Source organism: Gordionus sp. m RMFG-2023, chromosome 3 (assembly GCF_954871325.1).
Source record: "Gordionus sp. m RMFG-2023 chromosome 3, tfGorSpeb1-WG-v2, whole genome shotgun sequence".
In the NCBI taxonomy this organism is placed as follows: domain Eukaryota; kingdom Metazoa; phylum Nematomorpha; class Gordioida; order Chordodea; family Parachordodidae; genus Gordionus; species Gordionus sp. m RMFG-2023.
Genome location: NC_088777.1, coordinates 42,375,954 through 42,391,176, shown reverse-complemented (window position 1 = coordinate 42,391,176; position 15,223 = coordinate 42,375,954). Strand labels below are relative to the sequence as shown.

General features: G+C 28.6%; 1 protein-coding gene across 1 annotated transcript; it reads right to left on the bottom strand.

The window, feature by feature from the left end:
- Positions 1-76: 76 nt before the first annotated feature.
- Positions 77-13,894, bottom strand: LOC135925668 (serine/threonine-protein phosphatase CPPED1-like). The gene is made up of 6 exons (XM_065461102.1): positions 13,696-13,894; positions 13,580-13,653; positions 11,848-11,980; positions 1,989-2,218; positions 590-806; positions 77-477 (listed from the first exon to the last, which is right to left on the bottom strand). Exons 1-6 carry the CDS (start codon positions 13,808-13,810, stop codon positions 266-268), a joined length of 981 nt encoding a protein of 326 aa, XP_065317174.1. The 5' UTR covers positions 13,811-13,894; the 3' UTR covers positions 77-265.
- Positions 13,895-15,223: the final 1,329 nt, after the last annotated feature.

Genomic DNA, 15,223 nt, shown 5'->3' with positions numbered 1-15,223 from the left:
AAGTATCACATAATATATTATATAGGTATTTAAATAATATTTTTCAAAAATATATAAACTTTGCATATTAAATTATATAATAATTTGACCGCTAATTTAAACGTCGTATAAAAATAATTTATTTACGATTATTTGTTCGGTAAATTTACTTAAAATAATTTATATAGTGAATGAACAATATTATTAAGATCAGAATACACTAAAGACATAATAAATAAACAGATAAGTCATAATATTTGCTATGTAGCCCCAGAATACAATTTTTTTATAATTTTAGGAATGGGTCTTTAGGGTCAAATAATTCAAAGGAAAGGTATTTGTGAGTTATTCGGTCAGGATAAACTTTGACTAGACGAAATCCTGATTTATCATCGCCCAGTTGACGACCTATAGCGGATGTGATAACGATTTCCAACGTATCTTGATAAAAACCACCGCCATTTCTGTGGTAATGTCCACAAAATATCTTGGTCACTCCTTAATTTACATATAATTTAAGAAAAGAAAATAATAACAATTTTTTCAGGTGTAATATTATTTTTTTTTTAAATTTTCATTTTTTTAATATATAAAAAATATAGGAACAAACCATATGATCTAAAAAGTTCCAACATTTTAAGTCGCAGCTCTTTTTTGAGGTTGTATGAGCCCTTCTTGGTTTCGTCATAAAAGGCCATTTCTTCGTTAGGTTCGACTAAGAACCAAGGGATATGTTGGAAGAGCATAACGTGTTGGGCATTGCTATCTATCCCATCCTTGAGTTCTGATTTTAACCAATTATCTTGCTCTTGGCTATATTCCTTAACCTTAATTTTATTTTGTATATTATGAGATGTTTTGTCGAAGGAAGGCACTACAGGAGCGCCGCTAAAAAACACAGCAGCAAATTTTAACGGCAATAAAAAAACAAAATTATGAAGTAATTTCTGCCAATTAATATTGATTTAGGTCGCAAATATAGTTATAGAAATTCTCAGGTTCTGCTCCCTTCAGTAAAGAGTATATATATTTTTTCACAAATATTTCTTTTATATAAATCATCTTAGAAAAATAAGAACATCAATTTGCAAAAAAATGGTATATATAAATGTGGTTGCAATCAATAAAAAACAGGTAAAATGAATACTTACCATATGATTCGACCAAAGAATAAAAAAGAGATATGCAAGTAATATAGACAACTATAAATAGTTCCTTTAAAGTGAGAACGAGTAAAAGATATTAAGGTAATACAATTGATAAACGAGAGTCTATATGACTCTTTTATCAGGGGGAAACTTGAAAGACGTAATTAAAATAAGCGGACTTTCATTTTACATGTTATTTATATCTTAATATTTTAAAATAATTATGGATGTATTTTGAATTGGCTAAGTCTATTGAACAAATGCTAGTGCGAATATAACAATTATGATTCATACCCACCGCCTATAAAGGATTACCCACCATCAAAGTTTAGCCCTACTATAGCTTACCCCCTCTATTCATTTTTTTTTAAATTACAGATGCATCTCACTCCTCCTACCCAATCGTGTTACTCAAAAATAGGGTTTAGAAGTGATTGTAGGAGGTTGTTAAATTGATACTAGAGATCTGCAAAAGTAGGCCCGAGCCCAGCCCGGATAAAAAAATTGGGTACTGGCCGGGTCGGACCTAATATTTTTAAATAAAAATCGGGTCGGGTCGGGCCTTGGAAATTTTTTAAAATTCATTTAAATTTATCAATTTTATATTGAATTTTTTATGTAAAATAAAAATATTTGATTTTATTTATGGAACTAGACGTCATATAACATATGTCTTTTATTTTGAGTAATTATAAAAATTAATTTCTATATTTAAATGAGTTCGGGCCGGGCCGGTAAATTTTCTTAAAAAAAATTTCGGGTTCAGGCCGGGCTTGAAAAATTAGGCCCGATACCGATCACTAATTGATACTATGTTAAATAATAACTTACGAAGAATTTTGTTTTAATAATTTATTTTACATGCGTATCATTGAAGTAGTACTGAGAATTAAGGGCGATAAACTTTACTCCGCCGACCCAAAATGAGAAATAATCGTCCCCAAAATCTTTTCTATAATTTTGGATGTCCTTTGAGGTAGGGTAGTTTCCCACGTCGTGATTACCGCATACGCAGATCAGGGGAATTTTTGGATCCAATTTGCTAAAGGTTTGCTTGAAGGAAGCAATTTGGGAAGCCTTTAATCTTTCACCTACATTTAGTTTTTTTGTTAAATTTTGATTTAAAAAAAAATGGACGAGTGAAAAAATATGTTACTCCGAAATGTTTTTCCTTATATCTTTCACCTACATTTAGTTTTTTTGTTAAATTTTAATTTAAAAAAAAATGGACGAGTGAAAAACTATGTTTCTCCGAAATGTTTTTCCTTATCTAGTTTATACTGTATGAGGTATTTCCTAACATATAAAATTAAAATTTATTTTAGAAATTTCTAAAAATAAAATGCCACATGTATCTTGAAAACAATTATTCATTATTATTTCATAATTCCATTAAATATGAGAAACATACTTGCAAAGACCAAATATTTAGGGCCAACCTGATTCGAATTTTAAACAATTCTACAGCCTAGATATAAATTATTTTTGACCAAGGATCTAAAATTTGGGTTATAGTAAGTCCCAGTCTGGGCTTAAAAATTTGATCATTTAAAAAACAATTTGGGCTGATTTTAGAAATGGTTTAAAACAGAAATTGAAAATATAAGAAGCAAATAAACGCTAACATGTCCTTGAAAAACTTTAAAAACTTAATTTTTTAAGGATTCGACCCGGATTATTTGTATTTTACTATTTAAGGTTTTGAATCGGATACCTGGGCCGGCTGGTTTCTGATAAATATAATTTCACACTTATGTTTTGAATTTTTTTTAAAGCTTAGGTGATTCTTTGTTAAAAATCAAGAATCAAAACTAATTAAAATGCATTATCAAGTGTCACTTAAATTTGATAACAATTGTCTGGGGAGGCGAGCAATATTTCTGTAAGAATATTAAAATCATTTTAAAAATATATGTTAACTCACCCTTTATATGGAAAGTTGAAGGAGACGAAAACTGTCTATATAATTGACTCCTCTGGCGATGACTTAATTATTGGATCAAACTAAGTATCTTCACTAGGATGTACCCTTCTGAGATTTTAATGACTTTTACATAACATACAAGACAATAAGTGATGACGGGGTATTTGCAACCGATTATAATCTAAATTAAAATGACGCATTATGTTAATACTAGGATGCTGGATACAACTATGCACAGCACAGTTTTTGATAAGAGTGTTTAATCTTACTTCCCACCAGTTGTGTGTCTATAAGTGCTTCAGAGATTGCCTAACACCTGTGGGGTAATCGTGGTATATATATAGAGCTTATACCATACCTAGCATACGCGTGTAAATAAGTTTTTATGTGACCAACTATGAATTACCATAAAATTTTAACCATAAGGGAAAGAATCGATGGCGGTGAAGAAGAAGAAATATTATTTTTATTTCATGTAGCAAAAATGATCAGGTTTTAATAAACACAAATTTTTGAGAGTAATTTCAATTTGATCACGCACAATATCAACGGTGTTTTTCCTAACGCCCTTCCATATACCGGGGTTGTATATTCACCATACACTTTGCGATTATCAGAAGGGCAATGAGATTGGAATGCTCTTTCCACTGTACGTTAAGCATACGGATACATAATCTGGAGTTAAATGGTTGGTTTTAGCACTACGACACTGAGTTTTGGTCGGAAAAATGAACCAGACCCAAATGGGTGGATCTGATTTATTAAATCTATCGACTCGAGAACCAGTCCAAAACCAACTTAATATAATATTTTATTGTATATTTTTTGCTCATTCAAATTTTTATGAAAATTATTTTTATTTAAAAATTTGAGTTATGAACTAGAGGACGAGTAGTTCAATATTAATATCGAAATAATTATCTTGTATTAAAAAGTTGGGATCCTTTTATAAATTGTTTTCTTCATAATCTGCAAACATTGTATATTTTTTAGTTTACACTACAAACTCGATTTGTGATTGCCTGAGTTATGAACTCGAGGATGAGTGGTTCATTTCAATATTAATTAGCATCGAATTCGAAATAATTATCTTGTAGGGTCGGGAAAATAAATCAATAATTGGAATATGTTTGTTTAGTGATATTTATTTCATATATCATCAAAAAAGGTGGGAAATTATGTTTATTTAACTTTGGAACTAAGCGCTGGCCTAAATAAAAATTCGGGCCGACATCGGGACTAAACATAATTAAAAATTTCGAGCCAGATGGGACAGACATTTTCTCTAACTAGGACCTTGATTTTAAAATTTATTTTGAATTCAAATGGACTAGCAAATCGCAGCTCTATATCTAGTAAAAGGTAAAACTTATTGTGTTACGTGTGATATTCTCAAAAAACACGATGATGTTAGTCTAATTAAGGCCATAATCTAAGTTAAACACCTTACCAACAGGCAAGCCGTACTTGAAAGTTTTCCTAAAGCAAATTGTTATGAGTAGCATCTAATGAAAAATTACAACAATCAAGAGAAATATTACGGGGGCGAACTGTTGCATAATATAATTTAATATCATAATATACAAAGTTAATTGAAGCTTTAAACTATGACTATTTACATATACAAAAACATTCACTAAATAATATATTATTTTATTTCTACATACGAAGCCTCAAACCATCAATTAATTTACCTTAAATTGATTTACTAGATATATATATTTGAAGTTTTTGACTTTCTAACCACGTGATAATTTTACTTGTTAATAAAAATTACATTTTTAACGACTTGATATATAATATATATTTGCGTTTTATTTAAACACTAATAAAAGAATAAATTTAATCGCATTTTTATTATTATTTGAAGATATCGTTATTATTTGGAGATATCGTTATTATTTATTCTAAAGCAAACGAAACCAGACTTACATATTCTTATCCTATTACTAATTCGTTTTAGCGCAACCAGACTTACATATTCTTATTCTACTACCGATTCTTTTTAGCGCAATTATTATTTATTTGCGTCATGGTGGAGGATGGAAATAATAACATAAAAGTTTTACTCAAAACCCTTCCTAAAATTTATTGCCGAAAACATAACTGATGAACCCACTAAGAAATATAAACTTTTCGAGACAATAAACAAAGATTTGGCGGTGAGTAAAATGGATTCGATTGATAATTTATCTTATGAGCAAATGAAAGATTTAATACAAAAAAAAGTTGAAAAGAACAAAATTACGCGTATAATGGAAGTTTTTAGTGCTAAACCAGATAGATTAGAGTCATCCAGAGAATATCTGGATAGGCTGCAGGCGTGCGGATCTGGCCTTAATTTAGAATTGATAGCGGTTCAATTCATTATTAATTGTCACAATGAGAGATTAAAAACAAGATTGATAGAAGAAAACACGACAGACTTGATTATCATTTAGGAGATTGTTGTCAAATGTCAATCATTGGAGATTAATAATAAAAAGTCCTTCATTGAAAAAGATACTTGGAGAAAAGATGACAGATTTGATAGAGGGAATTTGGTTATTCAGTCAATGTTTATTAAAAAAATTGTTATGATTTTAATTATGATATTAATAATTTAGTTAAAAGGTTTGATTGTGTTTTTAATAATAAAATAGGCAAAGTAAAACATTTAAAAATAAATATTTTGTTAAAGGATGATTTTAAACCAAGATTTTTGAAGGCCAGGAGAGTACCGTTTGAATTAGAAGAAGAGTTAGGTAACATTCTAGAACAATGGTGTCAACAGGGCATAATAACCCTTGTTATATTTTCCCAATGGGCGACACCATTAGTTTTGGTTAAAAAGAAGGATAATGCTTTGAGAGTTTGTGCTGACTTTAGGGTCACTGTTAATCCACAGTTAGAAAGGTTTGAATATCCGCTGCCAAGGATAAGTGACATTATTGCTAAGGTCGGAAAAGGCAGATTATTTCAAAAATATACTTTTCCTCGGCTTATTTGCAAATACCTATTTCTAAAGAAACTTCCAAATTTTTAACCGTTTCAACCCATAAAGGTCTTTTTCAATTTAATTAAATCATATTCTTTGATCCAATCTAGACCACATAAAGGTGGTCCCTCCCCTTCCAAATCATAAAAATCTAAATATTTAATCGTATTTAGAAATTTGACCTTACAATTAATAACTTTACCAATGACTGTGATAGGCGACCCTTCATACGAGAATAATTTCTTCGAACAACTTTTCAACTCCATATCTTCATCCTTCGCAAGCTTTTCATACTCTTTCATGGGCAAGGATGACACCGGAGAACCAGTATCTATCATCAAAGAAAAATCATAATTATTAATTTGAAGGTCAATCATAATATCATTAATAAAATTAATTTTATTTCTTGGCCTTAAATTATAAGGTGTTTGTATCATATCCGTCTTTTTGAAATTGTTGTTGTTGTTGTTGCTGCTGTTGTTGTTGTAGGTCCTACCATTATGCTTGTTTTCATTCCATGTCGTATAACATTGTGCACCATATCTGTCATCTTTTCTCCATGTATCTTTTTCAATGAAGGACTTTTTATTATTAATCTCCAATGATTGACATTTGACAACAATCTCCTAAATGATAATCAAGTTTGTCGTGTTTTCTTCTATCAATCTTGTTTTTAATCTCTCATTGTGACAATTAATAATGAATTGAACCGCTATCAATTCTGAATTAAGGCCAGATCCGCACGCCTTCAGCCTATCCAGATATTCTCTGGATGACTCTAATCTATCTGGTTTAGCACTAAAAACTTCCATTATACGCGTAATTTTGTTCTTTTCAACTTTTTTTTGTATTAAATCCTTCATTTGCTCATAAGATAAATTATCAATCGAATCCATTATACTCACCGCCAAATCTTTATTTATTGTCTCGAAAAGTTTATATTTCTTAGTGGGTTCATCAGTTATGTTTTCGGCAATAAATTTTAGGTCAAGGGTTTTGAGTAAGATTTTTATGTTATTATTTCCATTCTCCACCATGACGCAAATAAATAATAATTGCGCTAAAAAGAATCGGTAGTAGAATAAGAATATGTAAGTCTGGTTGCGCTAAAAAGAATAAGTAATAGGATAAGAATATGTAAGTCTGGTTTCGCTTGCTTTAGAATAAATAATAACGATATCTCTAAATAATAAAAAAATGCGATTAAATTTATTCTTTTATTAGTGTTTAAATAAAACGCAAATATATATATATCAAGTCGTTAAAAAAGTAATTTTTATTAGCAAGTAAAATTATCGCGTGGTAAGAAAGTCAAAAACTTCAAATATATATATATATCTAGTAAATCAATTTAAGGTAAATCAATTGATGGTTTGAGGCTTCGTATGTAGAAATAAAATAATATATTATTTAGTGAATGTTTTTGTATATGTAAATAGTCATAGTTTAAAGCTTCAATTAACTTTGTATATTATGATATTAAATTATATTATGCAACATGCACCTCCTCAAAAAAAAACAAAAAAAATATATAAACTATATAATTTAGATTTACATATAGGAAGAAAATAATAACAATAATGCAAAGGGGCTATAACAAACTTTGACCTTAAAATACAAATTGGTTAATCATGGGAAAACATAGGATAATAATGAGGGGACGGATTATGTATTATATTGATTTGAAAATATATGTATAATGGGGAAATGGCACCATAATTGTACATGATAGTTTCTTATGTAATTACCCTTAACAAAAGGTATAGATTACACTATCTATAGGTACAATTAACACTATAGGTGTCCAATAATCAATCAATATATTTGGAATAAAATTCATATAATGAAGAAAATTACTAATGAGGAAATGGCACCATAGTTGTACATGATAGTTTTTTATGTAATTACCCTTAACAAAGGTATAGATTACTCTATCCATAGGTACAATTAACACTATCGGTGGCCAATCATCACTAAATATATTTTGAATAAAAATTAATATAAAGAATTGGTTAATTAAATGAGACAACATAGGGTAATAATGAGGGGACGGGTTAGGTATTATATTGATTTGAAAATATATGTATAATGGGGAAATGATACTGTTATTGTGTAATTAACAGCTGATAATAGGGAAAGACTGGGAAGGGGTTAACATATATATGTATAATGGGGAAATGGTACTGTTATTGTATATAAACAGCGGATAATAGGGGAAAGAATGTGAAGGGGTTAACATATCATATATGTATTTACAATTTATTGTAATGTTTTTATATTAAAACTATAAGTGACAGTCACAAATTTCTGATTTGATCAATGTGCGCTAGCACCACCTTATTATCTATTTTTATTTCCCAAATAACATTACTGATTCTCCCAATAACAATCCCTACACGCCATTCTTGAGTGACGCCTACTTTGACAAAAACAGAGTTGCCAAATGTTAATTCTCTGAACTTTATTCTTTTAATTTTAAGGTCGTATATCACAGTCATTGTCCTTCAAAAAACTCCATTTCCATCTTAGTTCACTGCCGAATAATTTAAAAGCAGGTGAAGTTTTGGTTGTCGAATGTGTGGTATTGCGATAATTTAATAACACCTCTTACAATAACCTATCATCCCAACCACCTAATTTATAAATCATATTCTTAGCTGAGGGTACCGCTCTTTCAGCCATACCATTTGAAGACGGATGGTATGCAGGAGTAAATATATGTGTTATACCTTTTTTTAATAGAAAATTCTTAAAATCATACGACCTAAAAGCTGGTCCATTATCAGAAACCAACTCTACCGGGTAACCAAATCTAGAAAATATATTATTTAATACCATAATCGTGGTATTCGTAGTAATATTTTTAACCTTGATAATCTCAAGCCATCGAGAGTACCCATCAATTATTACTAATCCATAATAATTCTTAATGGGTCCAAAAAAATCAATAAAAATACGATACCAGGGTCTGCTCGGATCTACCCAATGATTATTTCTAACCCTTGGTAATTTTGGAGCATTTACCATACACATATTACACCTAAAAACCATTTCCTTGATGTCTCTTTTAACCCCGGGCCACCAAGTATTAAATATTCTTCAGAGATGATAAATCATGGAGTGAATAAAATCTATATTCAAGCCTTATAAATTTAAATCTACCATCAGTTACGAAATATTTTAATACAATAGAGCCATTTGATGAATCTGAAATGGTTCACTGATTCGAGGCAAACATTTATCCAAAATTTAAAAGTGAAATAAAAAGGGTTATTAAATATAGCTCATATTTTAGACGAAACAATCATTTATTGGGGGATAAAAAAACAAAATTCGAGATAATGCACTTAATATAGCCTTGGCCATGAAAACGAGAAATTCCAAGGCGGTTAATCTCAACTTAATTTTTATAATAAATTTTACGGCTCTATTGTTAAAAATGTCATTTTTAATTGTTTAAATGTTTAATTAATGGCTTTTTAAATGAAGCAGATATTTTCACTAAAACAATTTTTAAATATTAACAAGCAAAATTTGATTTTAATAATTCTATTTAGAAATGTATAAATATTATGACCTTGGAACAAAACCCATCAATTGTTGAATATTGTAATTGGATAAATATATTAAAAATACGGCTAGATATTGATATTTTGTTTCAGGAGATAGCATTCGCGATATTATTTTCTCGGTAATGAATATGCTTTAATATGATCGCGATTAGAGGTGGACGCGGGTCGTGGACACGATGGGTCACAGCGTGAGTGTGAATAAATTTTAAATTATAAGACGTGACTGGGCGTGACAGGCTGTCCCAAAATTTTGGCCGAGCGTGATTGGGCGTGAACATAAATTTCCCATATCATAGAAATTTTAATTTTTAAAATTGTTTTTTATGAATATAAATTTGCAATTTTATAATTATAATATATATTTTCTAATTTAATTTAATTCTTTTTGAAAAAAGAATAATTATTGAAACAAAAAAACTTCCGCATTTTATAAATTATATTTTTTTTCCGTCTTATAAAATTTCAATTAAATAAAAAATAATAAATCTTTCAATTCTCGTTCAGCAATGGAAATTTTGGAATAAACAAATTTAATTTAAATATGTTACTAATCATGTCAAATTATAATCAATCAAAATTTATAAGAAGATTAAATATCTTAATAACTAATTTTAAAAAAATATATACATTCAAATATTAATTTGACTTTTCTCTTAGCCTCGCAATTGTTTGATTATATATTAAAGGATTTAACCTTAATATAAAATATTTAGAATGATTATAATAAATATACTTAGTACGTAAAGTCAGATGCACATACTTAAATTTTTATCAATATTCAAAGAATGCTCAGTAATCTGAGCACTGATTCTAGTCCCATAATAAATTAAGTTTATCTATGGGAACAAAAATTGGTAAAATTTTGTCATTCTGAAGGTGATACAATAATAATCAAAACCCTAAAAACAGGACAACATTTCTCAATAAAGGAAAGGTTTATTCTGCAGCACTACATAAGTTAGACATAATTCTAAGTCTGAATTTCAAAAGTTTTAAGTTTTTAATAGACGAAAAAAAGGAAGATATATATAAAACAATTTTAAAAATGCTAAATAATATAATATTAGATGATATGGATAAGTCAATGCCTACTATCATTTATAACTTTTCTAATTTATTATCACACATAAAAAAACAGAGAATTTCTAGATTATTTAGATGAAGCATTAACATCCAAAGATGAAAGTAGATTCATAAAACAAAAGAATGACATTGGAAGCAGGAAAATTCATTTCCTTATTTGAGAAAATTAGCTAGTAAAATTTTGTTGGCCCCTGCAAGTTCGGCTACTGGTGAAAGGTTATTTTCTATAGCCAATCGTTTATTAGAGGAAAGACGAACACAATTGAAATAAAAAAACATGAACTTTCTTCTTTTTCTAAATAAATATTTTGATTTATAAATTATAATTATTTTGTGTTATTAATATGGAATTAAAGAAATAAAAACTATGATAGAATAAATTCAAAAGAGCGTAAAATTATAGCAATAAAGTTTTGAAAAATTTAAAACCGTCATGAATTTTCGGGCGTCAAGGGAGTGATCAAAATATTGTCCTTCGTGAGAGGGCGGGTCGGGTCAAATTTTTTTAGCAGTAAGCGTGAAAGGACGTGATTTTTTTTTATTACCACCGTGAGCAGGGAATAAAAAATTAGACCTGCGCCCACCTCTAATCGCAATAATGTTTTAATGGAAATGCATTTGTTGTAATGGATTCGCGACATTGTTCTCGCAGTAATGCATTTGCTATAATATGTTTTCCCAATTCATGGAAAGATCTCAATGTTGACGTGATACAATATTAATATGTTTATAATAAAAGTGAGAGACCTGCAGGCCTGGCCCTACCCAGGTAAAAGGGCTGGATGGTATTTTAAATTTTTAATACATGGCCCGGACCTGATGGGCCCCTTATATTTTAAAAAAATCGGGGCGGAAAAAATATAAAACTCAGGCCAGGCCAAATTTTTTTAAAATAAAATTCAGGTCGGACCATGCAAATGGCACCTCTGCAGGTCTCTGATAAAAGTATTAAATAAATTATACAATATATTATTTTGCCTTTTGAATCTAACAATTTAATTGATAACCACCTCTCCTCAATAAATTCACCCTACCCCCTTCAAAAAATTTGGAGGCATAATTCTCCTACTCCCCACCTCCCCCTCATGTAGATGCTACCCCTGTTGTTTGTAAAAGTATGATAAATATACAATTTGTCTCAAAGTTTAAATTTTTTATTGTTACCGGGATAAGCATTGACTAAATCACCGCACACGATAAAGAATTTTGGCTTGGGAATTAGGTTGTTAGCTATTTCGATCGCTTTTTCAGTTAATTTGATCTCTTTGTCCCAATTATACTCTGAAGAAGTATTTTCCTTTAAATAATATATTATTAAGATTTTTATTATCTGTCCCTATTATATTTTTTTTCTACCTGGCTCATCATCTTATTCATTTGTACCATCCCACATTACTTCCTCCCTTTTCATCATGTTGCAAACAATTCTTTCAAGATATTGGAACCGGAAATTACTGGATCTTAGATCTCTTTTTTTCTAAATCTATAAGAACTAGAATCTATTTTTAATTTCAAAGTTCTAACAAAGGCACAAATAATTTTTATATTACTGTTTAAAAAATGTTGTGCAATTCATTTTAGATGATTAATTTATTTCCTAATTTTTTTTTAATTTGAAGAGTTTAGAAACCGTATTAATAAGCATATTGAACCATTTTTTTTATCAAAATTGTGAGTCCCAATTAAATTCCTATTAATTAGAATATAAATCAGAAAATACCTTGATAAATTGGACAACTATCTTTGTTGAACAAAAATTTTGGTACCAACAGGACCCATTAGACAGGTTTTACTGTATTTTCATCAAAGACCTGCAGATGAACCATTTGCAAGGTCTAGCCCTGATTTTTTTTTAAAAAAAAAATTTCCCCTGCCACAACTGGGTTTTATATTTTCAGGCCTAGCCTAGATTTTTTTAAAAATATATTACATTTATACAAAATTTTATAGCTAATAATGGCATTTTCAACTATTTTTTATTAAATACATGGCCTGGTCTGGCCATTTTTTTAAAAAATTTTTAGGCCTGACCCTATTATTTTAAAAGAAATTCAAGCCTAGCACAGATATATTTTAAAAAATAAAAATATGGCCTGGCCTATGTACCTAAGCTTGCAGGTCTCTGATTTTCATTGTTACAATGTATTATAAATCTAAATTATAGCTTACTTATATCCAGGGTTGAAAGTTCCTGAGTATTTTTTTTATTAAAAATTTTTGTCCTGACCTAGGCATCTTTTTTAAAAAATTTTAGGCTTAGTATAGGTTTATTTTAAAAAAATATACAGCATTGCATATATATCTAGATTGGGTTTAGGGCCAGGCCTAAGGTCCAAGATAATTTCTCTCATTATTATGTTTTATACATTTCTTTAGTTTTGTGTTATCATTAACAAGTGCTAGGTCATATATTGTTAGATAATTTATTTATAAAATATTTACAAATTGCTATATAGTCAATATTTTAAGTTTATTATTAAAATCAAGTATATTTTAAAAATATTCTTAATCTAAATTTACAAAAAAAAACAAGCTCTGTATTTATTTTACACTCATTTAATCAGGAAAAATTAGGATTTATTAACTTTTTGGGTGGCCAGATGAAAAATGTCAGAGAAATAATGCCCATATTAATTACCCATTTGAATAACCTTAATTAAATTAATGTCCACTCCATGTAAAGCATCCCCTTTTCTCTATTAAAATATTTTAGCTATGACATTTTTTATAATTCATTTATTAAATACACCCAAGAATTAATATAGTATTATTTAAAAAATAGATAAATTTTTCAAATAAATTTATAGAAATAGTTATTAACTTCATTCTACAAAATTATAATCAATATTGTTATAGTTGCATTCTTTCATAATATATTTGAAAAAAATTTACTAACTTTAAGAGCATCAATCATTCCATATTGAGTGTCTGCTGCTTGAATAAAAGTAAAGGGAGCTGACCATTTTGATTCTAGAATTCTCATTATTAATTAATAATATAACAAAAAGATACTTGAGGAATATGGTAAAAAGGTATGGTTTTTGGACATAATTTGAAAGTGTACCTGTGTCATTGCCTTCATTTTAACGAAGATTATAAAATTTAGAAGAAAATTTTGAAATTGCATTTCAAAAAATTTATTTGTTAAGTGATCTTTCGTCTATAAGACGACGATATAAATTAATGAAAGTTGAATTTTAATTCAGCTCAAAGGGAATTGTACCGATAGTTTAGTTTTAGTTTATTTTATGTTTAGGTATTTTGTCGCGAGACATTTTGCTAACGGCTGATTGAGTAAAATTATTAGTGAGATCATCCTTGTTTCTAAATATAGATTTATAAAATTATCCGAGAAACACTTGTCAAATTAAATTCATCCGCACCGTTAAATTTGAGGACGCAAATAAAAGTGCGCGATTCACGGATAAAGTTTTACCTAATATATGTAATAACGATGTATGTGAAGGAATTAAAAATTCTAGCTAGATTTATGAATTTTAATAATCTGAGTCAGGCCGATTAAAATAAAAAGAAGTATAAATAATTATAGTCATTAAAAAATCATATAATGGAGCATATAATATTCCTTTACTGCTGAAATTTTCAATTTTCTTTTGAAAACAATATGCATAATTATTCAAAATAACGGCAATTTAAAAATTTTCTAGGTGGGGGCAAAAAATTATTAAAAATCCAGGGGTCAACAAATTTCCAAAAAATGCATAGGATCCGGGCCAACATGAATATCGATAATTTTGTGTGGTATATTATTTATATTTTTCAAATTCAGGTATAATTTTAATCCTCGAGATATCTGATATGTGTTAATTGTTTTTATTAATTATTTAAAAATTAATTTTCAAAATTTTTATTTGATAAATAAGGTTTTATAAACTAAAATTGAATTTGTTTGCTAATATAAAAACTCGCTCAGCGGAGCTGAAAATGGTATTATATTTGGAATAATTCTAATTTCTCAAAGTTTATTGGAAATAATTAATGTGTTATCACCTTTTATCTCAAAAATTTATTGGGCAATCATTATCCTAATTTTCCACCAATTATTGGTAAAGAAGAGATTTTCAGAATAGACTCTGTTTCTGTTCTAAAGCTTCTACTACATCATTCGAGTAATTTCTTCAAATATGCTAGTTCATTTGTAAATATTTCATTCTGCTTAAGCCTTACCCAAGGTCTTTCTATAAATAACTAGTGTAATATGATGGAAATTATATGTGATCTTCAAGAAGTATAATGCACACATCAAAAAGTAATAAAATATAAACCATATGAGAGTAATATAGAGACTAGTCAGATAGGAAAACGTTATTTAAAAACATTAAGGAAACAGATTATCTTAAATTTTAAAAAAATATTTGAACTTATTTAAATTAAATGAGCGTTAGAATAAAATCATGCCATTCACCATTTATTATAAAAAAACAATTTTTTTAGATGATATGTTTAATACTTAAGGCAATGCTGACTACCATAGATATGGTCAGAAATTTTTCATGATTTGGCTCCCATAAATATAGAC

What these genes read in the sequence shown, in the direction of transcription:
- LOC135925668 (XM_065461102.1), bottom strand. Translation starts at nt 13,810, where the DNA reads ATGCAATTTCAAAATTTTCTTCTAAATTTTATAATCTTCGTTAAAATG. An exon ending in ACTACTTCAATGATACGCAT is followed by an intron (nt 807 to 1,988) that starts GTAAAATAAATT and finishes AATAAAATTAAG; the next exon opens with GTTAAGGAATATAGCCAAGA. An exon ending in GGAACTTTTTAGATCATATG is followed by an intron (nt 478 to 589) that starts GTTTGTTCCTAT and finishes ATGTAAATTAAG; the next exon opens with GAGTGACCAAGATATTTTGT.